Below are 25,764 nucleotides of genomic sequence, written 5' to 3'. Positions count from 1 at the left end.
ATTCTGAACCCATGAAACTTGCACACAAACCTCTGGATTATCTGCATCATGAACACAACACAGCAACCATCACATCTCACTGGTGTGTACGTCCTCATCAATGAATTAAGATTAATCTAATCTCACAATTTACTTCAATATTTTGGTTGGGTCATGAAGAATGAAGAAAGCCAGCAAAGCAGAGTTTCTTCAGAGTAACTTACAACACTAACTAGCAGCTTTAATAACTGGCATGTAAAATGATGTTTAAAAAAAAAACAAAAAAAACAAAACAAACTAAGCATTTTTTTACCCAAACACATTGTGGTAGAGAGCCACTTACAAAGTAAAATGAAAAAAAAAAAAAAATACTCCAAACAGAAGAAGCGTCAGGCCTCTCATTCATATTGAACTGGGATAATTTTATAACCTGGAGGAGTTGATTTGGAGATATTTTTTTAGCGGGCGATTGAGACGAAGTCCTGAAATCTGTTTATCTACTAAATTATCTAGTAAATGATTTTTTAAAAAGCAGATTTGAATTTACCATTAAAGTTAGAAAACTGTGTGTATAAATTGAGTCCATCGCATCACACACCAACAGTGTCTTTACAGCCTATGAAGCATAACTTCACTGATTTGTTAGATAATGGAATACATGTTGTGCTAAGTAATAAAGTTGGCATATCCAAGACCAACCAGGACGAACAGAGGCAAGCTTGACTCCCTTGGACTGAGTGTACAGTGAGAGAGTGCCCCGAGCACTGCCTGCCCTCTAACCAGTCAGGATCTGTGGAAAGCAGGTCAGGCAACATTGGAGTTTCCCCCTCAAACAGAGTGTGTCTTTGAGAAGAGGACATAAATAGTAATTTTCAAGACCAGACATCACTAGAGAGTTCACTTACTCATTGACTGAAGTGCTGAACACAATGGTGGGTGTCACTGGGTTACAAAGGACTGAGTATTAAAGAAAGCTAAACTTTGAGTAAACATCTTTTTTGCCCGGTTCCTCATTCTGTGTAGCTGAATGAATGCATGCTAACACAAAATTAAAAAAAACTTGTAAGTGGAAGAAAGCATGGAGTAGATGATCCAGTCTGAAATGAATTCATTTAATGAGCTCAGTGGGTAAAATAAACATTAACCAGACATGCATTTTTTTACTAATCAAATTAATCACAAGCATTTTGTGTCAGATATACATTAGTTCAGTATATGACACCACGACAACAAAGTATCCCTCTTGATCTTTACTTTATCTATTAATTGGCCTTAAGGATGTCATAAAAATAAATTAGGTTGTGCTTATCCGTTTGATGGCTTCTTATTCTAATCAACCAATAATCATCCACACAAACATCCTCTTCTTCAGTCTATAAATACGTGAGATCTGATGGTCAACTAAGCGTGTGGTTTGTGTGGATCTGAATTTACCAAAGAGACAACCAGAGAAAAGGGGCCATTTTTTTTGCAGGCATCATCATTGAAACTACTCCAATGACTGTACAGTTTCCATGGCAACTCCTTTGCTGAACTTCTAAAACTGTAGCAGAAAGCAGGAGCTGAGAGGTTTCAGTGTGTATCCAGAGAGTCCAGACAAACATGCAACTTTGTACAGCAATGTCTTTTAGACTGTAAAGCATTCTCAACCACTCCTCTCCTTAAAAGTTGTGGAAACTAAAGTTTAGGAAGATTACAGTGCTGGAAGTCTGACCGTAGATGAACTTGATTGTGTAGTGTTATATTTGCCTGTGGAATCTTTTCCATGAATAATTGTAAGAACTGGAACTACATTCTGCTTTGAGAACAAACCCTGACTTGACACCAAGTGGTAGTTTGATGCTTTACCAGTGAAACTTGACTGACCTTTTGCTTTTGATGAATCTACTCAGCAACTGCTCAGTGGCAAGTGTGTTTACCTCGAACAATTACTACTGTAACACAATGTGCTTAAGCTACATCTGTAGCAGATGTGATCTAATACATCAGAAAAAATCTGAAGAAATAAAATATTAAAGACTGTGACCACCTGAAACAAAAGACTACTGAACAGTACCGTTCATCTATTCTTAACAGTTTTGCCTAACTACAATAGCACCTCAATCTCAGCAGTAAGGACCAGTCCACTCCCTCAGTGCACAAAGCAAAACCAGAACAAGGTTTCATATTAGCATGCTACTGGCATCTGTAAGACTGCTAGATGAGATGGACACTAAATGCACCAAGAACCTGGCAGTGCCAGTTTATTTTTCCCCAAACAGAAGCAAGATCAGACAGTACTGTCTACAGATATAACCTGATGCTGTCTGATTCCCTTGTAAAGCTTTGCCAGTGTGTGCACGCCTTCTCACTGTGCAACCTCAGCAAGCCCATCCAACTCTCCTCTTCAGCAATAAGCCAAGCTGTACGCTGTACTTATAACTTCTCATTGCTACCAAGCATTTAATAAGTTGAACAAATGTGGTTAAATTCACCAAAGCTGCTCAGTGAATCCGAGCAGTCATTTCCTCCTTTGTTGGTCAGCAGATCAGCTTCATCCTGAAGCTGTTGTGAGACTAACATCAGTCATTGTACATGGAAATACAACTGAAACCAAAAAACACACCATGTCAGAGGTGAGAGACAGCAATGCATTTGTAAAATCAGGGACTGCGGGCTTTTACTGATGTGACTTCAGAAAGCATTTCTGACTGTGTTGTATGATTAGAAAATAAAACTGCCAATTATAAGGCCTTATTAGAGCTTCAGTTATGGTAAGTGGACTGTACTTATATTGCACTTTTAAAGTCCTATTGACCACAAAGCATTTTACACCACGTCACATTCACCCACTGACTGCTGCAGCCCCAAATTAAACTCCACTAAATTAGCTACAAATAAATATTTAGCAATCTATAAATATATAATCCAACTAAGCAATAGTAAATCAATATCTAAACATCTACGCTTGTATGCATGATCCTAACTTGATCTGCTCTGTGTATTTGTTTATCTATGCACCTTGCAGCACCCATGTAGTCATTCATTTGAGATGTTGGGAGGATGATTTTGGAAAGTTTACTTAAAATCCAATGTATGGCATTTTGAAACGGGATTTTCCAGTGAAATCTTAATCCAACACAAATAAAGCACAAACCAAAAGTAGAAGCAACATCTGAACTTTTCAGGCAGCTCACAGAACTTTAATTTCAGCAAACCTAGACCAAAGTGGACTTCAGTATCATTCTTCTCTTTGTTGGGGCTTTTCAGTTGATTTATTTAGTAAAAAAAAATCTGACAGTGTCTCACTCTACACTAAATGGCAGCAGCTCACGAACTGTAATAGTTAATATTAATAGCCACCATAAAATGCATTGTTGAAAAAGACACCATTAAACTGCTATATTTGCACACAGCAAATAGTCTTTATGAAATGATTCAAATGCTGATTAAAACTTCTGATTAAAAAAAGAAACTTAAAATAATTTTATAATGTCTTTATAAAGTATATGTTTTTGCAAAGCTCAATCTATATAATAGAATTTTTTGCCAGACATTTTGTCTTTTGTGCAAGTATGCACACATCTCTTCTTTAAAAAAAATAAAATGAAAAGAAAACTGTTTTAAATTTCTTGCAGTAATTTTCTCAAAATGCAGTAAACAGAAATAGGAAAACAAAGCGAATAGCTGACTCCTGCAAGTCCAGCTTATTACTGCTATCCAAGTTACAGCATGTACAGTTACAAGCTATGGCTATCATTTTCAAGTGTCTTCGGAAAAGAGGGAAAGAGTGGGAGTGATACGTCTCTGCTGTACTACATTTAAATGTCTAAAATGTGTCTGCATGGAGCAAATGGGCTGTAAGGGCACATCTAGATCTTTGCTTAGAGAAAGAATGAGAGGGGGTGTATGCGCAGATCTCTAGTCCAGTTTCAAGAAAATTCCAGACATGCTTTTCCCTCTAAAGGACTAAGATGTCAATTTAATCATTCTGCCTATTTTGGTCCCCATCAAAATGCTTGCTGTACAGGAACGGCAGTTTTCCCACTGGACAGGGGTTATGTTGGCTTGTAATCCCTCAAGTAACTGACCAAGTCTTTAAGTCCGTTTTTTCTATGATACCACACTTAAAAAAACTTTTGTTTTGCATTACACAAATACAAAAAAAAAAAAACAACAAAAAAAATAAATAAATCAAATGCTACTTACAGGCATTTATATGCCAATTATTGTTGGTTGTTGGGTGTCTTGTGTTGAGGAATGTCAGCTTCTGTCCAGTTTTTAACAAATTAGATCAGACATTTGTTTGGCCAGATGCCAGCACATTTAGTCCACTCAGACTGACGGTTTATCAGTTTGCTGGAAAATAACAGTGGTAGCGATATATTAAAACTCAAAAAAAAGCATCTAATTTCACCACACTGGCGACACACACATAAGCTCAGTAAATTAATACTTGAATCATAGTTATTCATGGTGCACTTTAAGCAATGGCAATGCCAAAACATAATAGTTTTTTTATTTCTGACCAATTAAACTGTCCATGTTTTGAAAATTAAAATCAATACTCAACATATTTCCTACTGTATAAGTATAAAGGGTCCATTTATATGGAATATGAGCATTAGATAGAGCTTATAATTTCAAATATTTTCTCCTTGTTGCAAACAGCCTGGGACGTCTGTGTCAAATGCCAAGTGTTTCCTCTCTGGCTGGTCATTTCATATCTTCTCAGGGAAAGCCCTGGAGACTTTAAACAGTAAATAATGGTGGGTTTCTTTATAGGGATGGGCCGATACCAATACTAGCATCGGAAATACTCGTCGATCCTACCAAAAATAGCGATAGTGAGTCGGAAAATGAGCAGGCTATAGAGGGTTGACGTTGTCGCCTTGCTGTTTTTCCTGATGCTGGTTGTTCAGCGTGGTTACGGCCAACAGTAACCATTTATTGTCCTGGATTAACAGCCCCTGTTCTTTGTGGAAAACGTTCACTGTACGTCCAATTTCAAGAGTTTTTAATAGAAATTCTTTGATTGGAGTTTATTTACTCAATAATTAAAACAGTTCTGTGGCCATCATGGATTTCACGTGTTAATAAAACATGAATTATATAAATAAATATTAAGGATGTCAAAAATAATGCGTTAACAGCAGTGACTAATCTATTGCGTTAATTTTTTTTTTTTTTTACCAGAATTAACGTTCCCTCATCCCCCACACTTTTCCCTGTGACAATGTTCAACACTGGCATTCTTTCATTTGTAGGAAGAAAAAACAGACCGGCTTCTCTGGTTCTAGCACTATCTTTCTGGTTTCGCTTGTTTATTATTCATCTGAGGACGAAACTAGTGGTTCATGGTTTATCTTATATTTAACCCAAAATACTGTTATTGGACGCACTAGTAATTGCAAAAATTTATCAGTCTCATGTCAATCAGATCCATGTCACAGTCTCGTGAAGCTTAAGAATGAAATAGAATTTATAGACCTCTTAATAAAATAACACTGGTATCGGATCCGTACTCTGTATCGGCAGATACCTAAACCCCAGGTATCGGAATTGGTATCGGACAGAAAAAAAATGGCATCAGTGCCTCCTTATTTCTTTATTTTTTTAAATGCAACACATATTGATTTATATATACATACATATATTGAATGCTTCTCTATCTGATTTACAGAAAACACAGACATACAGAGAAAGTAGTGTGTGAAGTAAAGGTGACAGTATTGCCGAAGAACAAAAGTGAGATGTTCAGTATAATCCTGAACATGCCACTGTGAACAATTTCCACTGCTGTCCAAACAACTAAGAAAAGCACATGTCCTTCCAGATTTCCTTGACATTGTTAAGAAATAGTAGGATTCTAATCCGTTCTGCTCAGAAATGCCACCTCAACAATGGTGGAGAGTCTACTTCTGGTGTTTGCCTGTCGTCTATGTCCCACCGTGCATCATTGCCATCACTGACGCGGATGTCATAAACTTGCCAAGTTATAAACAAAACATCCTATCGAATTTACAGCAGTCTTTTGAGATTTCCAGAGACCTGACACTCTTCCAACTTTCCATCAGTTTGTCATCTGCTCCTCTAAGACATTAGATTTATTCTATGCAATGTTAAAGATCCATAGCAGTGTACACAAAGAGGAAAATCAGACCATAATCTAGTATTCCTAACCTATAGCTACACATCCATTGCTAGCTTGATTTTTTTCTCTTTTTTTTATGCAAAACACATCATGTTATCAACAGGCACTTCAACTTGGCAAATGCTGCCAGAACAGTTGTTCCCCCCCCTCACAACCTTCAATAAGATAAAGTGGGTATGGAAAATGGATGGACTGACCTAAGCATTAAAAGTACTACTAGGATCCAGATTATTATTCATTATATATTATCTAACTTGATCACTCACCATACCTCAGGTATGTATATGTATTAATGACGGGTGACATGACCTCAAATCAATATGATGATGTCACCTCGATTACAATTAATAAGTGATTATTTTAATTTTGTTATTTTTTTTTTTAGCCCTCATAGCTAAGTGAAAATTTTAGTTGCGGATATTTTATAACAGAAGAGCAGATACAGAGCTTACATTTTAACTATATATAGCCATTTAATTAATATTTTAAAGATATATTTAAGAGACAATTTAAATAATTGACTTGAGCAAGATGACAACAATTAATGATCCTGAATGTTGGTTTCGATTAATTGCCCAGCCCTAATATGTATGACATATTTCTTCTAAAATAAATTCTTTCAACCTAATTTTCCTTAACATCAATTCCCTACAGTCCCAAACTTTAATTCTTTAAAAGTAGATTCTAATAATGTAATAAGTCTGTGTGTGTCAGTAATAAGCCAGGCAGGCACTAACATGAGAGACTGGGCAGTCTTTCACAGGTCGGACTGCCACATGACTACCGAAACTCTGGGTGTGTCAACATCAGTTTGCTCAACCAACAGAGCTGCCAGCAAACAGTGGAGAACTACAAACACCTGCCTGTTTTACCTTCATACCTCACTGGTTTCACAGTGAGGTATGAAGGTACGACAATCCAACAACAACCGATTAGAATAACCCTTTTGCAAAGGTACAAGCACAGTTGCACCGCATCAACAAAGTTGACTAAAAGCTTTGAAGATACAAACAGAATTTCAATGACCACTCGTGCTGAAATTTGTCTCGCATCACATGCTGACATTATACTCACAAAAAACTTCAACAGATGAAAAGTATTAAACATATAAAATAAAAAATCCTGTACATAAACAAATCTTAATGCTTCCCTCCACTGACAGTAATATAACAGAATAGAGGAATAATATTAAAAAATAAATAAAAAAATAAAGACATTTGGACATGCTGAAGCCCTTCCCAGTAGGCAAAAGTTGATTCTCATGCAGCGCATCCAAGGTAATTATATTTGCCAGTTTGACAATGCTCCTGTCAAATATCTAATATGAAATGTTTCACTGTATGACCCCCTAACTTACGGCAGACACTAAGGAGACCTAAAATCCTGGCTTTTAGTTCAGCGGGCAGGGTACTTTACATAGAATCTGTTTTATGTGTCAAACAAAGAAGTTTTTCATATACAAAAGCAGTTCAGTTGCTTTGCCTGTCACACAGGATGTCTGATGGTCAAATTAATAACACTGTGTAACTAAATATCTGTGTTCCATCGCCAGTGTGATCCAACTGATAACTGTGCAGAGCCCTTGAGTTGCTGCTGTGACACGTTCATTTACAACTGGTATGAACATTGTGTATCAATCACCTACAAGTAATGTTAAGTGGTACATATCTCTGGGTAAACATCTTTAATTTACATTTCCCTCATTTATTATCCAATTTATTTTTTAATTTAATTTAATTTAGGACAGTGCAGGTTAACATACATCAGTACAAAAAAGCATGATGTAAACATGCCAGATATAGCAAAAAAAAAAAAAAAAAACATCCATTCTCTTGTGTATATACGCTTTTCTTAATGTGTTCAGGACATTTTTGGGCTGCAACGTCCAAGCATCGGGTGCGCAACCACAAACCAATTACAACAAGTAGGTGTGAGGACAATAAAAATGCAGCTCAGGTCACTGAAGCCTCCCAACGCCCTGCTGTCTGTGTACAATCCTGAACTACACATACGTTCATGCTCGTTCACACTGACTTTGACATCAAATCCAATGACGGAGGACCATCCCATTGGGTTACATGGACATACAGTATGTAGAGGTGTAGACAAGTTTTAATTGTGGTGCAGAATGCCTGATTAAGTAGATCTACTGTGTTTAATCTGACAACAACCTTACATGAACACAGCTGCCACCAATTTGACAGAAGTGCAGGACATTAGAAAGATGTTTATATATAAATATTATAAACTCATTGACCCAATCAATGTGTCATTAACTGATCATTTCAGTGATGCACTGCATGAAAACTACATTTACCAAAGAAAACAATTAATGGAATTTAAGAAATATAAGGAATAGAAATGCTTCCAGCTGATGAGGCAAAAAAAAGGTGTTTGATGAAGAAATGACATATCTTGAAGTGATCGACTGAGCAGAGTTCAGTATTCACTGGTATATCACTGGTTGAAAAGGTCTGGTTGGCTTAGACGTACATTTTATTTGCTTTGCGTAATAGAAATGAAAGTGCATGTGCCAGCAACATGGAACTTCCCAATAGGAATTTAGCTCAAATAATGGGCTCCATGTTGACAGTCATACCAGTGTGCCAGGTCAGGTTTTATGAGATTTCTGAGAAATAAGCTCATGTGGGTGATTATTAGCATTATCAAACTTGAAGCTGGCACTCTTGCCTTTAGCACAACTAAACACCTGTGAGGCTAGTGGAGACACCAAAGAGGATCCCTATGATGGCCCACAATCCTACTGTACGAAACACATTCCAGGGTCATTTTACCCTACTGTATGCATTTTTTTTTTTTTTTTAATCTGTACTGTCTGCAGTTTTCTTGTTTCAACAAAAGCCAACCATGCCTGTCGTTACCTTGGAAGCAGCTAACATGGAACCAAACAAATATGGCTAAAGGGCTTATCTGTTTAGATTACTGTAAGACTTGCAAAAAGAAACCATAATAGGCGTAGGCTGGCTCCATGAGTGAGACATCCTTGGGTGTTGCCAAAAAACAAATACTCATTAACCCAGATACTACTGATCTGTTAGAGCAAAGCGCACATCGTGAGATAAAGTGTGTAATCAGTGTGTGTATATACAGATGCAGTGTCCTGACTCCCATTTCAATTATGAGTTCAGGTAAATATCCTGCTCTGCCTGCCTGGCCTAAGCTCATTCATGTCTACTGAATAAGCTCCTGACGCTGCAGATTTGAATCTGAGCTCCGACACCATGTTTTGGGTTCAAGATGTTGGCAAATGCCTTTCAGAGAAATGAAATGCAAGCATTTTTAACAATCTTGATTTTGCAGACACCTCTGCAAATAAAAGAATCATCACACAAATGACCAATGTGCTGTAATTTTGACTCTGTGTTGAAAATAAAACCAGGCAAAATAAGTTAATCACTCAATTTAGTCTAGAAGCAGACATCAAAACTGTGTTTGGTTTGGGAAAGAAATGTAGTTTCAGCTTTTAGGACCGAAATCAAAGTAGGCCCAAAGAGAATTTGCCATATAGCTGGAAAAATTAGAGCTCAAGCTGTAGCTTACATTACAATTGCCTGAATTCATGGCAATGATGTTCACATCTTCAGAACTGTAGTCACAAATCTTGAGCATGATTTTAATATTTAAGTTCTTTAATATAAACATAGTAAGTTTGCAGGTGCATTTTTGACATTGTCTATAAACTATAAAAACTGACAATAAAATGTAATAACTGCTCTTTAACTTATATTTCCTCTAGCATTAGCTTAGCTGAATTTTAAGTAAAAGCACCTGATACTTCAATGTCCTGGGACTTTTTATAAAAGCCATTTTCACTCCTCAGATGCAACTTGGTTTGAGTTCATATTCTATTTTATGCAAATGTACAGCACAATTTACATAACATACGTAAGTCATGTTGTTATTTAGGGCAGCAACTAATGATTATTCTGATAGTCGATTAGTCACCGACTATTAAATTGATTAGTCGACCAATTGGATTACGTATCTCATAATTATTAAATGGAACATCACTTTCAGCTTTGAAATCTTCCGTAAGGTTATTTAAGTCCGACGTCCCTCGTCTTTAAATGTTCGAGCATTGCAGACGTACTTCCAGAGTATGCAAGGCCCACTTTACAAATCTCACATGTATTTAATTATTTTGTAAGTTTAATGTGAAGTTATTTCAGACTTTTGACGTCCTCTGCCGCCGTTTTATTCCCAGGTCGGCCACCATACTCTTCCCCTGGCGGACATTATTGCACATGTGCATCTCAGCAGAGATAAGGAGACGATATCTCACTCTGTAGTTTTTTTTTTCTTTGTGCATGTGCATTGTGCTACTCAGCAGGGATAGGAAAGAAGACGATGCCTCACTCTGTGGGTTTTTGTTTTATTTTTTTGCCAACAATAGTTGACGGTTAAATTTGTTGTCGACTATTTTTATTGTTGACTATTGTCCACAACATCGACTAGTCGTTGCAGCCCTATTGTCATTATCTATGTGATCTGTCTTTATAATGAATGAAATTGAAGTAGGAAAGAGTCTTTTTAGGTTTGCCAGAGGGTAGCCTTAGATTTGAAGACAGGTGTTTTTTTGGATAAGAATCTAGCAATAAAGTCATTAAGTTATATACAATGAAGAAAAGTGGTGAGACGACAAGTTATCTAACTGGTAAGTGTAATCACATTCAGTGGGAAACACTACTACTAAAAACCTGATATGATGGTGGGAGGGCATTTTAACACAGTTGCACTACCCAACAGTCACATTAAAAAGGACCCATTTATTGAAGAAATCTTACAAACTGTACATTTAATTATTTACTGGTGACTTGCATTAGCAACAAAGCAGCAGCAGAGTAAGTCTCTGACTCTGGCTCCTCCACCATGTACTAGTGGACCACACCAAAGAAAAGAGCCAAACTGTTGCTGATAAACAGCTGCCTGACGTTAAGAGATCAGACAAAACCACCAGTGTTCCTTATAGGTAGCAGATGAGCATTTCACTCTGCATCAAAACAAAACTTCAAACACGTAGAACCACAACACCCCACTCGAGCGCTACCTCTTTTTCCCCCTGAAAGTATCTAATTCGACACAAAGTAATCCTCGAATCTGCGTCAGACCAATACAACAGTTGCACATTTTCAGTTTTAAAGAAGCATATTCAGCAGCAGCTAAAATGCTTCCCTACTAAAAGCATAACTGCAATTAAATAACTGAAACTGTGTAAATTTGTTCCTAAATGCAACACTAAATTTACAAAGTCACAAACGACTGAAGGTCCAACACACAAACAGACAAAACCATAATAAAAAGCCACATCAAGCGTCAAGGTCTACAAAAACTATGAAAGAAGTCCATAATGAGTTCCAAATGAAGTGAGACAACCAGAGTGCACTCAAACTGACATATGCGACAAACTTCCACTGCAATCTAATACGAAAGCGCCTGCAATTTGTACGTTGCCGTTTACTGAAAAGTTTAAACTTACAAACACGTCAAGGGATTGTCTTCCAAGTAAAAACCCTATTTCCTTCAGGGAAAACTGGATGAAAATGTGTCTCCACTACAAACATTTTGGTCTTTCTAATTAATTTTTTGGAAATAAGCTGGTGGACCAAAGCAGCAGATGACTTGTGTGTTAGCAGATACATATGGAAGTATTGTATTAATACCAAGTTGTATTCATTCAGACCAAGATGTCACATTATACCACTAAAAACATTAAAATAAATAAATTCAGTGAAAAAAAAACAAAAGCTAAAACAGACAGTACCTATGAAAACAACATGGCCCTTTATGTAAAATAAGCCCTTTATTGTACCTTGTTTAACAGTAACCATAGACAGAAACTATTCATAAATTTAACAAGTGGATGAACCCATTTGAAAAATGTTTTACCTCTTAAAATATCAAGTGATAATGACAGCTAACCCTGCACTGCTCTAGGTCAATGACCTTTTTTTTTTAAATCTAATTAATCCACCTAAAAACTAGAGGGAAATCGTTGAGGCTACATTAACATGTAAACATAAGTGGCCCAAATCTGACTTTTTTGCCCATTTGTGATCCATTTGTGATTTTTTATTTTTATTTTTTTAAAGTCTAAACACCACGAATCTGATTTTTTTAAATCTGACCAACTTCAAAATTGATACACACGCGCTAACATGGGCAGCATCGATATTTAGCTTTGTAAACACAGCATGCTGCATATGATGTTGCATCTTCTTCTGTGCATGTGGGAGACTTCAAGGCAGTGTACTGTCCACACTGGAGTCTGATGGCGGTCACAATAAATGATGTGAACCACACAAAAAACAGAATCTCTTAAAAAATCTGAATTGAGCATTAAGACCTACAGTGTAAATGTAGACAAAAAGAACCATATTATGAGTTAAATAATTGCTGAAGCAATAAAAACAGATCTGGCTGTTCCATCCTTTTCAAAGTCTGGGTTTTGCTTTTTTTCTTCCCCCTTCTGTGTCAACCAGTATTATAAACAGTACATTTGCGTTTTTTCTCTTTGGTTAGACAAAGAAAAAAAAAGACTTTCAATAAAACAATTAGATATGGGAGGATTACAGTGGCTGATTACTTTAAAATTTGAACCTCCTAAAATCCAATGACCCAAGATGTTAAGAGCAAATCCAGTCTAAGACCAGATGTGGAGATATTGTGAAGTTTTTTTAAACTTTCTGCCTTTATTTGATGTGGAGAATGTTACCAGTGTGCTATGTACCGACAATATTTTAACATTTATATTCAAATGTATGTCAAAAACATACAAAGTTGTGGCAGTGTAAGTAATTGTTATGCTTCAGAGGTTCGATATACTACTGAAATAAATATTAGGGAGCCTGCCATTTGGGTGTAGCACGAACAGAACAAATTATGAGTAGGGATTATTTGGGAGACTAGACAAGGAAGCAGTCATTTCTTAAAAGCTGCTCTGGATGCCAGTGTTGAATGTTGACCCAGCAATGACAGAACATCCTTACAGGCAGGAAGTGTGTACTTAAGTTACCTGTGACAACAAACCAAAGAGTGTGAGGCATCCTTAAACATGATACTGAACTCCTGACAGCAGGCACGGCGCCAGGATTTTTTTTCTCCTGGTGCTAATGAGGGACTTGACCAATACGTGGGGGTGCTAAGAAAATAACAGATTTCCATGACTTAGGTAACTTTATACATAGGTTATCGATTTTTTCAATAAAAGTGGCTAAGATACACAGCAATTTAACTGAATTAGCCAAAGAACATTCAGCAAAATAACCATGCCTATAACGAGCCACAAAGCAACGGCAAAAATGTTTTCACGTGGAAAGGTGCAAGATTCAGCACCAGACAGCGACCATGTGATAAACAAGCAACACATACAGAATGCAACAAACGCATTTATTCTACATGCATAATTAATGAAATCAACTATGCATTGCTTTTATTGCCTCGGATCACAACATAACTTAAGAAATTAAACTGATTGCGAGATAAATTTAACATACTACACAGTGCAGGCGCAACGAGAAGTGCAAACAATTTGTATCTAATGATTCGGACCACAACATGGTAAAAAATGGAGATAATAATACCAAAGCCACAGCGAGAAGTGCAACACTCCGTACCTGTTAATTAGGCACACACGAAGAAGAGCGTAAAATGAACTGGCTCATCACAGTATGGATGATTATAGAACAATACTGCAAACAAAAATACATGCCACGTTCTGCGCATTCGTTACAATGTAACAATGTCACGTCATCACATCAAATCTGTCACAATCAGTCTATGATCTAACATTCCTTTATTATAATATTATATATAAATTCATAATTATATTTTTTATAATCTAATTTCTTGGGGGGGCTTAATGGGGCTACACAGATTTATCACGGGGCTGTAGCACCCCCTAGCCCCGGTGTGGCGCCGTGGATGCCTGACAGTTTATTTGGTGGCAACTACATCAAAACTCTGACTTCAGTGTGGACTGTGAAGAAACACTTTTTTCTGACAATAACACATGCCAAGGAAGAATGACAGTTGTTACTGAAAATTTTAAATAAAAAAAAAATTAAGATTAAAAATATATTCTGAGCACGAATAGTTATCTGGGGAAGATTTCTTTCCTAAAGTGGGCCATCTCCCAGGGCCATTTCCAAGCCAGACACCAAGAGAGTGTGTCCTCCCTGTGGCAGCAGACTTAATCAAAGACCAACTCTTTTTTTTTTTTTTTTCCTTTACTGGCAGATTAATTCATATTTATGTGGAAGATTACTAAAGAAAGATATAGTCAGGAAGAGCTAAAAATTGGGTAAGAAACAAAGTCATACTGGTATGATTCATAATATGCCTCAGTTTTAATTCATTATTAAAATCAACATAAGCCAAATATGGCTATATTTAAATTCTGAGAATTGCCTCAAATTTATCATCTCAACATTTAGGATTTGACTAGATACTTAGATTATTGTAGCATCATAGCAGAATAAAAACGTTGCCTGGAAAGTTTGCAGTGAAGTAATACAGCATTTGCACGTAATCTTTTTTACCCATTTTTTGCCTCTCTTGTTTATAAGTTTTGTTTTTATAAATCAGTCCTACAGTGAATACTACTTTTATAATGTGCAATACAGAGACACCATACAAGCTGTGATGTAATTGTTGATGTTGCTGTTTCCATTGACCTCCTGTGGTATGATGACGTGACAATCAAGAGACAAATTGAATTAAATTCCACTCAGTCAAAAATTCATATTAAGCATAAATTAAAATAAAAGCTTGGCTGTTGTCTCTCTGACACTGTCTGGCTGAAAACCACATGTGAGAGTACATTTGCCTATCACATCATAAACAAATCCTGTGGTCAGCTAGGTAGTGTGGTTAATTGTGGTTGCAGTGTTTTGCATGCGAAACCTGTGCAACTCAATGACATCAATCAGTTGATTTTGCGTTAGATTATAAGTACAATCATGCTAAGAAACACTTAGTATCGTGCAGACCTACCCAAGAGAAGCAGCTTCAGCTCCCTTCTTGCATCTCTCTTGTCTCGTCGGAGTTGTTTCTCGATCTCGGCGTTGATTCGTTTGGACTCCTTCGCCTCCTCGCTCAGGCAACAAGCCATCATGGAGTCCAAAGTCATCACTGCATTAGCTGAGAAAAGCCCGTTTAACAAGGGGTGCCGGGCTACACCTCACAAAGTATATAAAAAAAAATAATATTCTCCCTCTACGCAAGAAACCGTTTTCAACAAGTTATATCTCGACACTGATTGTCGGCCTTTCTAGTCTCGCTGCAGAATCTGGCCTCCCCTGTTGATTAACTGCTGTCAAGTGTTAAATATTTTAGAGCTTTACGTTAGTTTTAATCGTAAACTATCGCTGAGGCTACAGGGACATTGAACCCTGAAAAAAACTGCTATGTCCACACACACCTTATATAATTTCCAATGATGCAAATGAGCATTTAATTTGATGCATTTTCCATGTGAGCTCATACCAGTTTCAATACGTTAACTCATTGGCTAGCCTAAAAGCTAGCTGCTGCTAACATTCCGGCCAAGCTAACGCAAGTTGATTAATTTTCAGTGTGCCAACACTTTTTAATGCCTTTGTGTATATGCCTGGTGGGGTAAAAATGAACCAACTACCAACTTCGGCCCCAGAAACAGTGGGACACAACAGGCTGACACGGCCACATTTGTACAATCCCTCTGCTGGCCGCCCGGCCGAGTACAAGCCTAGCCGCCCAGAAACCTTCACTGGAAGTTACGCCCGCGCAGATACAATGAGCTCTCGTCAAACTGCCCATCCAGATACCCTGGATAACTGTCTCAAGTCGTCGACGAACGAAAAGCTTGGAATAATCCGAATGACAGAACGCGCTGAACAGCTATCTTTCCCACACGGATGGATCCAGTGACCAGGGTAGGCTAACTGTTAGCTTACTAGGTTAGCTCAGCGAGCCATCCCTGGAATTGCAACCAACTAACTAAAAACCAAGCAGCTCGAACTGACAGAAGACCTTAATTGCATTCACCAAATCTCCTCAGGAAGACCTCGGCGTCACAAAGCCGAGTTTCGAAGAGAGCTTACTGACAGTCCAAAATAAAAAAAAATCTAAAAATAAAATCAATGTAACTGTCCGTGCACTTTATCGGTCCTGGTAATTTTTCCTGGTGGTGGTGATCGCTCCTCGTCACCCACTCCTCAACCCCGGTGTAGCGATAATGTGACGTCAGTTGGGATATAATAGATTGAAAGGGGCAGATCCAATGAAAACTGAGAATTGCTGGAGCTTTAGGGCGGGTCTTTCCGAAATCGCGAACTTCCCAAGTTTGCTTGAGAGGAAGTTGTTCTTTGGAGGCGTGTTAGTGAAGGCGACTGACATTTGACTGGACGGGCAACGCCCATCTCCTGTCAAAGAGCAGCAGCACACCCACGGAGCTGTTTGTTTCTGGAGATTTGGAGACCTCTGAAAAGAGGAAAATATCCAGTGAGTGGAAGCTGTCTGGACCAAAATTGCCTTGTTGATGTCAGATATCAGAGGAGATTGGGCAGATTGGTTTGAGATTGACGAAAGGCAACAGGAACTCAAATAATCGTGTGTTAAACATCAAAAAGATTCCAAGGCACTCTCCGTTTAAGATAACTAAATGTCTTGCCTGGAGAAGTGAAATCCAAGAAGACATAGTTTAAATGGAAAAGCACAGAAATAATAAAACACACAGTTTAAACTACTGCAATATAAGTGGCTGGTGAAAATGTGTATAACCCCTGTTAAACTCCATTATATGTCCGGTGATATTTAAGATATCTGCACTAAATGTTTAAATGAAAAAGAAAGCCTTCCTCAGTCTATGTGAATGTCCAAAATTGTGGAATATTTCTGGAAAATGGCTTCAAGCATAAAAAATGTCCCCTTATAGTTAAACTTTGTGTGCTTAGAATCTACCCAGTTGAGTTTACATAAACACAAAAACAGACTAAATTACTGGACTCTGGACTTCTTCAAACTAGGAAAGCTATTTCCATATGTTGGAAGACATATGGATGCTCCATCTTTGGGATTGTGGATAAAAGAAGTTGCAGATTTTTTTGGACCTAGAATGACAAACATATATTCAGAATCAGGAATCAGAATCAGAATACTTTATTTATCTCAGAGGAAACTATGTGCACACAGTTGCTCCATACCAGATAGGAAAGGGTAAGATAAAGATAGCAATCACAATAAGAAAACTTGCAAATTCATTACAATATCTATATAAACAGATACAGGATAAATCCTGACAGTGAGTTTTATGTACAGTACTATCAATATGATAGTAAAATGTGAAAGTAGTGCAAAGTGCAAATGCATAACAGTGGATGTTGATGCTATATGGAGGAATTGTACAGTTTGATAGCCATAGGTAGGAATGATTTCCTGTGTCGATCAGTGGAGCATTTAGGTGGTGTCAGTGGTGTCGCTCACTGAACGTACTCCTGTGACTGATCAGTAGGTTGTGAAGCTGGTGGGAGGTATTGTTCAGTATTGTGTTTATTATGGACAACATTCTCTTCTCCGACACCACTGTCACAGAGTCCAGCTCCATCCCCACCACATTACTGGCTTTGCGGATCAGTTTGTTTGTGTCTGTAACCCTCAGCCTGCTGCCCCAGCATGCAGCAGCATAGAGGATAGCACTGGCCACAACAGACTCATAAAACATCCTAAGCAGTGTTTGGCAGATGTTAAACGACCTTAGCCGCCTCAAAAAATAGGGATGGCTCTGGCCCTTCTTATTAAAGAGCAGTAGTGTTCTTAACCCAGTCCAGTTTATTGTCAGTATGCACTTCAAGCTATTTATAATCCTGCGCCACTTCCACATTGATGCCCTGTGTTGAATCAGGTGTCGCTGGTGTTTTGGATCTCCTAAAATCCACAATCAGTTCCTTAGTCTTTGTCACATTAAGCTGCAGATGATTCTGCTCACACCATGTGACAAAGGAGTCCACAGCAGCTCAATATTCCACCTCATCTCCTCCGCTGATACATCCAACTACTGCAGAGTCATCAGAAAACTTCTGAAGGTGGCAGGTTTCTGTGCAGTAGCTGAAGTCAAATGTGTAGAGGGTGAAAAGAAAGGGGGAGAGGACTGTCCCTTGTGGTGCTCCAGTGTTGCTAACCACCGTGTCCGACACATAGTGCTGCAGGCTTACAAACTGTGGTCTTCCGGTCAGGTAGTTCACAATCCAGCACACAAGAGAATCATCCACCTGCATCGCTGTCAGTTTCTCACCCAGGAGGGTCGGCTTGATGGTATTGAATGCACTGGAAAAGTAAAAAAACATAACCCTCACATTGCTCACAGTGCACACAGCATTCCCTAAGGTAGGAAGACTTTATAAATCTCTGGGTACCACATATGAGCATGACAGAAACTGGAAAAAGGGCTCATCTATAGAAATGTGGAAATGTTTGTTTTATGGTGATTTTTATGTTGTCATTTTGAAATATTGTAGGCCTACTTTATTTTTTATTTATGCAAGTGTAACGTGTGTATTTATGAGTGGGTGTTTGAGTGACCATTTGCAGGAGGTTGTGGCATTGATATGTTTGTGTTAAATACAAGAGAATTCAATAAAATACTTTAAAAAAGATAAATCTTTACCAATAAATCAGCGAGAAGATGCTGAAATGGAAAAAAAGACTTCTCTGGCTTATTTCTCTGGCATAGTCATGGTGACTTTTTTTTAAAATTTGCTTTAAAACCAAGGTTTGCAGATTACCATCTCTGGCAACACTGAGACTACAGTTCACACAGACGTGACTAAACTGAACAGCAGAAAACTGGAAAAACATGGCCTGGTCTAACAGATCTCAATTTCATCTGCAACATTTAAACAACATGAAAACATGGATTCATTCTGCTATGTGTCAATTGTCCAGGCTGGTAGTAGTGCTGTAATGGTGAAGGTTTCATTTTCTTGGCACGCTTTGATCCCTTCAGTACCACCTGAGCATTGTTTAATGCCTTGGACGACCAGAGTATTGTTGCTGCCAATCTCTTTATGTACACAGTGTACCATCTTCTAATGGCTACTTCCAGCAGGATAATGCACCATGTCACAAAGCTCAAATCATCTCCAACTGGCTTCTTGAACATGACAATGAGTTCTCTGTACTCCAATGGCCTCCGCAGTCACCACATCTTAATCTAATAGAGCACCTTCGGGATGTGGTGGAACAGGAGATCATGGATTGTGCAGCTGACGAATCTGCAACAACTGTGTGATGCTATCATGTCAATATAGAGAAAAATCTCAGAGCAATGTTTCTAACACATTGCTGTAACTATGCCAAGAAGAATTTGGGCAGTTTTGAAGGAAAACGTGGGGTCCAACCCAGTACTGGCAAGGTATACCCACTAAAGTGAGCACTTATGTTCCTTAAAGCCATCACAGCAATAGCAGAGCTAGATTTTTATACATGGGGGGCCAGAGGGTGGGATCTTATTAGGGTCTTATATATACGAAAGGAAATTATTGTGCTCTTCTCCCTAACACACACACTCACATACACTGCTGTGATAACTGTGGTCACATTAGAAGGACATGAAAAATAAAACAACTATAATCTGAATCACCAAGCGGAAACATTTGCAGCAAGTTAAAATGTCCATAGAAAGTTAAGTTGGTTGTTTTGGGACGCAGCATGTGGTACTTTATGTGGTAGTAAGGGGATCAATGGCTTCTCCTAGCAGTTCTGGTTTACTGTCTGGTGGTGGTAGTCCTTTCTTCAGACCACAATGACTTGCAGGGCTAGATCCATGTTGGAAGCTGTTGCTGATACTGGAGATGGGGTTTGCCTCAGTCTGATCTGTGTCCTCTTCATTCTTATAGCTTCCTATACTATGGGTGCCCAGCTTCGGTCCTCAAGTGCCACAATCCTGCAGGTTTTTGATGTGTCCCTGCTTCAAAACCACCTGACTCAAACTGATGAGTTATTGTGCCAAACTTAATAGGTTGTTGGATCAATTTCATTTGAGTCATGTGTTTTGAAGCAGGAAACATTGGAAAGTCTGCAGGACTGCGGCCCTCGAGGACCGCCTTTGGGGACCCCTGTCCTATACAAAATAAGACTGCAGGCTATATTTCTCCACATTTTCTTGTCATAGTTTAATTTAAAATCAACTACCAACCTTGCTAGCCTCCTGTTTAAAATAAACTGGATCATGTAGCACAAAGTAACTTGCAGTGGGAAAATCTTGATTAACTGAGTTCAGTGTATTCATGAACTGCATACATACACTCACTGAAAACTAAATATGATCCGGTTTCCCCACATTATCATAAAACTAATCTCGTGCTACCACATAATTAGATTAGCACTGCTATGTAGCTTCAGGTTAACATCGGGTTAATAGCCTTACAGAGAATTAGAAGTTGTATTTGCACAAGGACAAAATTTCTTCTAGAAATCATTTCCATCCATCCATTTTCTTCTGCTTATTTGGGGTCGGGTGACTCGGTCTGGGGGCAGTAGCTTAAGCAGGCAAGCCTAGACTTCCCTCTTCCTTGCCACTTCTTCCAGCTTGTCCAGGGGAATCTCAAGGTGTTTCCAGAACAGCTGAGAGATGTAGTCCCTTCAGCTTGCCCTGGGTCTTCCATGTGGCCTTCTCCTGGTGGGATGTGCTTGGAACACTTAATCAGGGCGGTGATGAAGGGTCATCTTAACCAGATGCCCAAGCCACCTCATCTGGCTTCTCTTGATTAGGAAGAGCAGCAAATCTACTCTGAACCCTTGTTGAATGACAGGGTTTCTCACCCTGTCTCTAAGGGAGAGCCTAGCCACCCTGCAGAGAAAACTGATTTTGGCTGCTTGTACTCATGGTCGCGACCATAGTTGAGGGCAACAAAGATTGACCTGTAAATGAAGAGCCTCACCGTTTAGCCCAGCTGCTCTTTACCAGAAGTGGTTGATGCAGAATCCGCTCACTGCTGGCGCTGCACCCATATGCCTGTCAATCTCCTGCTCAATTCTTCCCCTTGGGGCAGGACCTCTTTTCCAACCAGCAGAGCACACTTCCCCCTTTTCTGGTTTAAGACCATAGTCTCAGATTTGGAGATACTGATTTCACCCCAACCATTTCACACTCGAATCGAATTGCTCCAGTGAGAGCTGTCTGATGAAGCCAACAGAACCACATCATCACCAAGTTCTGGCGTTGCAGGGCCCAAACAGCTTGTCAAAAAGAGGTCTGGTTCTCCATACTCCCGAAGCACCCTAGAGGACATGGTCGAACACATTCTCCAAGTCCACAAAACATAAGTAGACTTGTTGGGAGAACTCCGATGCCCACTCCAAGACCCTGCAGAGGATGTAGAGCTGGTCCACTGTTCTACCACTGGGAAAAAAAACCTCACTGCTCATCTAGAAATGTGGAGCCAAATGTCCACATTTTTAAAGGATGAATTATTAGGAAATGTCTTTAAAATTGATTTCAGATAGGTGTAAGGACGCTGGTGATCCATGTATGCCTGGAAAGACTTTTCTGTCCTCTTCCTCCAGTGACTTGTCAATCACCTCAGGTGGCACCCAGGGTGTCCAACCAGATTTCAGAGATAGCCAGTGCCACCCTGGCAAACCCTTTAGCTCTGCTCCTGTATCATTGCAGTTTTGTTGGCATACTGACATATTATCTCAACATTTTCAATCTTCCTACAATAAAACCTGAGTTTTCTATTTACGAATATTTGCTGTGAAACTAATTAACATGTAACGTTTTAACTGTTTTACAAATTAAAGCATTTTTCTGAATAAAATCTTTATCCTTAGATGATCCGTTACACAATTCTCTAAAAAAAACATTGGGAAATAATGAATATTTATATGCAAAGGAGAATGCAAGAAACAAGCATGTACTGTGGGTAATATCATGCAAATTGATGCTCTCAGTCATGTCCTTAAAGGGCAGCTATACATTTTTGCAGCCACAGTAAAATGCATGCTGCAGGTGGTGAGTTATATTACAAACGTCTCAAGCTCAGGTTACAACATTATTACATTAAAAGTCTGTTTATTGTTTGTTGCTGCAAAGACATTACATTTCGAGTTGTCTTGACTCTGCTTTATTAGCAAAGCAGTCCAGACTGCTATGTCTGATACAAGCTACAAGACTGCCAGTCACAAGCTACAAGCTAGGCTAAATTAGGCCCACTCTGAATAAATAAGTAACCTCTATGTGGCCAGAAAACTTTGAAAGTAAAAACTTTCCTCTCACATCAGTATTTACACTGTCTGCTAAAAAGGACTCGTGTGTTGACCCATGAGCTATAGGCTAAGCCAGTAGCTTTTCTTATTGGGTTAGCTAATGTTGCTAATGGTTTTGGTTGAAGTAGAAAATGACATGGAGTTGAAGCTGATGGTGCTGTTGAAGTGATGCATGAGTGTTACGAGTGTGTAGAAATGTTGCTGTGAGTTAAATGATGTCATATGTATGTAATAAAGATTTATTTGTCTTGGCAAAAATAAAATATATTAAAGACAGGATTTTTTTTCTTCCAATCCGTGTGTGTCTATCATTTTACAACACAAATTGCAAGCCCAATATTTTATTTAAAATATCTTTTTAATTGCCTAGAAAAACAAATCTGAAGAAAATGGAAATAATTCAATAAAGTACAATAGTGTTCAAAGATGTTCTCAATTAACAGCACAGAAAATATCAACCTTTGCAGTGGAGCTGTTAATTCAGCTAAAATCTTTGTATTATTTTGTATTGAGAAATCAACCAAGCCCACAGAAAAATCCCTTCAGCAGCTTGGCTTCAGTTAAAGGTTTGTTGGTCTTCCTGTTGGTATGTAATTCACACTCTGACCAGCAATGGGAAATGTTCATCACCACCTCAACTTCAACTATGCAGCTATTACTGAGTTTGGTTCTTTCAGTATGAATGAACTGATGGCAATACTGCTGAGCCAAGTGACACCTTGTGGACATTAGAGGTAGTTACAAAAATGTAAATGGAATGAAATTAAATGAACCGTTTCCTAAAATAGTTTTTAAATGCCATATTGAAAGAAGTAATGTTTATGTTTGATGTGCATTTTAGGTGAACACATCCAAGTCAATGACTTGATCACATAAAAATATTAATTTCTTAGATGGACTGAGTTCACTATCAAGGATGTGGAAGCAAGTGAGATAGACTACTTCAAAGCATTTCAATGGTAAATTAAAATATTTAGAGAACCAAAATAATCTAAAGATATCTAGATTAATAGTTAGGTTTTTATATCTAACCTTCTGAGGCTTAAGTGCAAGAGACCCACAATGGAGCCTGAAAGAATAAGACATGTCCATTGCCAGCAACCTTGTACTTGGTATGCTCGGTATGATGATGGGGAAGATCTGCAGACATGAGTCATGACATTACAGCTCGTCCTGCTTGCCTGCCCACATCACACTCTGGCTCGTGCCAAATGTCCCACCCACTGAAGTCACAGGCAGTCCTATTCATTCACTGGAGACAACGTCTCTTTAATTTCAAATAGTAGCATTTCTTCTTTTTTGCAATCAAACCTGTCACATTTTGTTTTTTCCCCCGTGTTTTCTTATACCCTTATTTTGTGATGATGTGTTACCATTGGGTTTTTTTCTGTTGATTTCTTTCTTTTTAAACATTATAAGCATATATACAGTAGTTGTTTCTTTTCCCACTGATATGTAAGGAAGTGTGAATAAACAAGTGCTTCTCACTTCAGCAAAAGACAAAAACAATTTCCTCAAATGTCTGGTACAGCTGACCAAGTTGCTGTTAACCAGAATCCCCGCCTTTAAATGGAAACTAGCAGAGTACATTTGCTTTCAGTGGAGGTTTAAAAAAAAGTGCAACATGTGTAGAGAAATCAACATCGGTAAGAATATTTTGAATATCGTTTAGTGGTTCCTAACCTATCTCCCTTGAAGATCCCCTCAATGCAACTACCAAAAGCTGTTTTTGACTAATGATATTTGTTTTTAAATATTGCTGTATAGTGGACCCCCATTTATTCACTTTAGAACATGGTTTTAAAGGTTTGTGTTTGCAAACTCCCAAACCATCAGTTCCATGTGAACGAAATGTCAAAATCATTAAAAGCCTAAGTGGATACACCTCAGCTTGTCTATGGCCTTATGGACATGGCCTTAATTTAAACAATCACATGGAAATGTAAAGTCAAAGCTTTGCAGACCCCCTGTGCTCTTTGGGGATACATATGTGGCTCAGGGGCTTCAAGCTAGGAACCAATGTTTTACTTGATGTATCTCTCAAGTTTGTGTTTGTGTGTGAGCTGAACATGTAACTAAACATTGTTTGCTGAGCAACACGTAGCATGAATAAATGACTTGTTAGCAGTGATGTTAGCATGGAAAGAAGCTGCCTACAGTGATCCATCATCTCCTGTGTGTCACACTGTCTGATAGCTGATGCTGTCAGATTCATCACTGATTGTCCTCTGTGTTCCCACTGCAGCCAGTGACAGGGTGACAAGTTTCTATTCCCTCTGCTACAAGCATTCAGAAAAAGAATAAACAGATCATAGAGGACCTGAAGGCCCATACCCACCATGTCTTAAAACAATGCCCTAAAAATACAACACAGGTCTTCAATTGTTTAATCTTTGACATCTTTATACTCACATGACTTAATGTTTTCTCCACTGTTAAATAGGTCTACTTAAATGTCAACCAAACAAAACAAAAACAGATTAGAAATATAATCAGACACAACATTTTCTTAAACTTTGGATTTTAAAAATAAATAAACAAACATATGTGTCATAGTTTTACATTAAACCATAATTCCTATGTATGTACAGTAAAACACTAAAAGGAACCACTTATGCACACAGGCTCTTTCACCTCACCCTGTTTCCATGGCAATGGAGGGCTCAGGTGATCTCAATATTTGAAACCATGAAAGCCCAGGCAAACCGGTTTTGCTGGGTTGCACAAAAGATTGACACCCAAATAACAGCCATGGAAAAGGAGTGACAAAATACCTGTTGTACACTTCATCTTTGCTCGTAAAGCCCTTTGTATTGAAAGATCACTGAGATAGAAATCTGTCCTACATTTATGACACAGTTCTGCTGCATTGTATCAATCTTATAATAAATGTGCGTAATATAACTGGAATATTTATTTTGTTATGTCATTCATAACTTAACGAAGGTTTGGTGTAAATAAAAAACAAAAACAAAACAAACAAACAAAAAAAACAAAACAAAACAAAAAAACAGCAGCAACAACAAAACTAATCAAGTTATAATTTCCAAATTTACAGAAAATTAATCTACTGAGGGGTCCTTGGAAAGAGGTTTAAAGAAAGAAATATTAATAGATAATAATAAAAGTGAATATTTGTGTATATTGAGCTCAACTGAAACATGAAGCAGGCGGCCTCAGCACAAGCCGAAACTTTATCCGTGGTTGTAGCGCATTCATGCAAGACACCGTCAAGTTGAAGGTTGTTAAATTAATTGCACTTCTGGTTTAATATTTTCAAATTTAAATTTGTCCGTTTGATTATTATTTGGCCTAGCCCTGAACTATGACTAAGGGGGGTTAAAGCAATTAAGGCCTTTGTCAGTTTGATTCTTGACACTGGCCCCGCA

At 38.2% G+C, this 25,764-nt stretch overlaps 1 protein-coding gene across 2 annotated transcripts in view; it reads right to left on the bottom strand.

Annotated features, from left to right (window-relative positions):
• LOC121652567 (guanine nucleotide-binding protein G(q) subunit alpha-like) overlaps nt 1-16,372 on the bottom strand; it is a 33,199-nt gene extending 16,827 nt beyond the window's left edge. The window contains exons 1-2 of one of the 2 annotated variants that reach the window (XM_042005397.1): nt 16,157-16,367; nt 15,125-15,271 (exon numbers count right to left, since the gene is read on the bottom strand). In XM_042005397.1, coding sequence (XP_041861331.1) covers nt 15,125-15,260 — 136 coding nt within the window. In that variant the 5' untranslated portion in view covers nt 15,261-15,271; nt 16,157-16,367. Of the gene's footprint in view, nt 1-15,124 lie in introns of both variants that reach the window. The other variant, XM_042005396.1, reaches the window with a different exon arrangement.
• Between the last annotated feature and the right edge of the window lie 9,392 nt (nt 16,373-25,764).

The sequence above is a fragment of the Melanotaenia boesemani genome, chromosome 14 (assembly GCF_017639745.1).
Source record: "Melanotaenia boesemani isolate fMelBoe1 chromosome 14, fMelBoe1.pri, whole genome shotgun sequence".
Classification (NCBI taxonomy): domain Eukaryota; kingdom Metazoa; phylum Chordata; class Actinopteri; order Atheriniformes; family Melanotaeniidae; genus Melanotaenia; species Melanotaenia boesemani.
The sequence above is the reverse complement of the archived record's forward strand: the minus strand, read 5'-3'. Positions and strand labels throughout refer to the sequence as shown.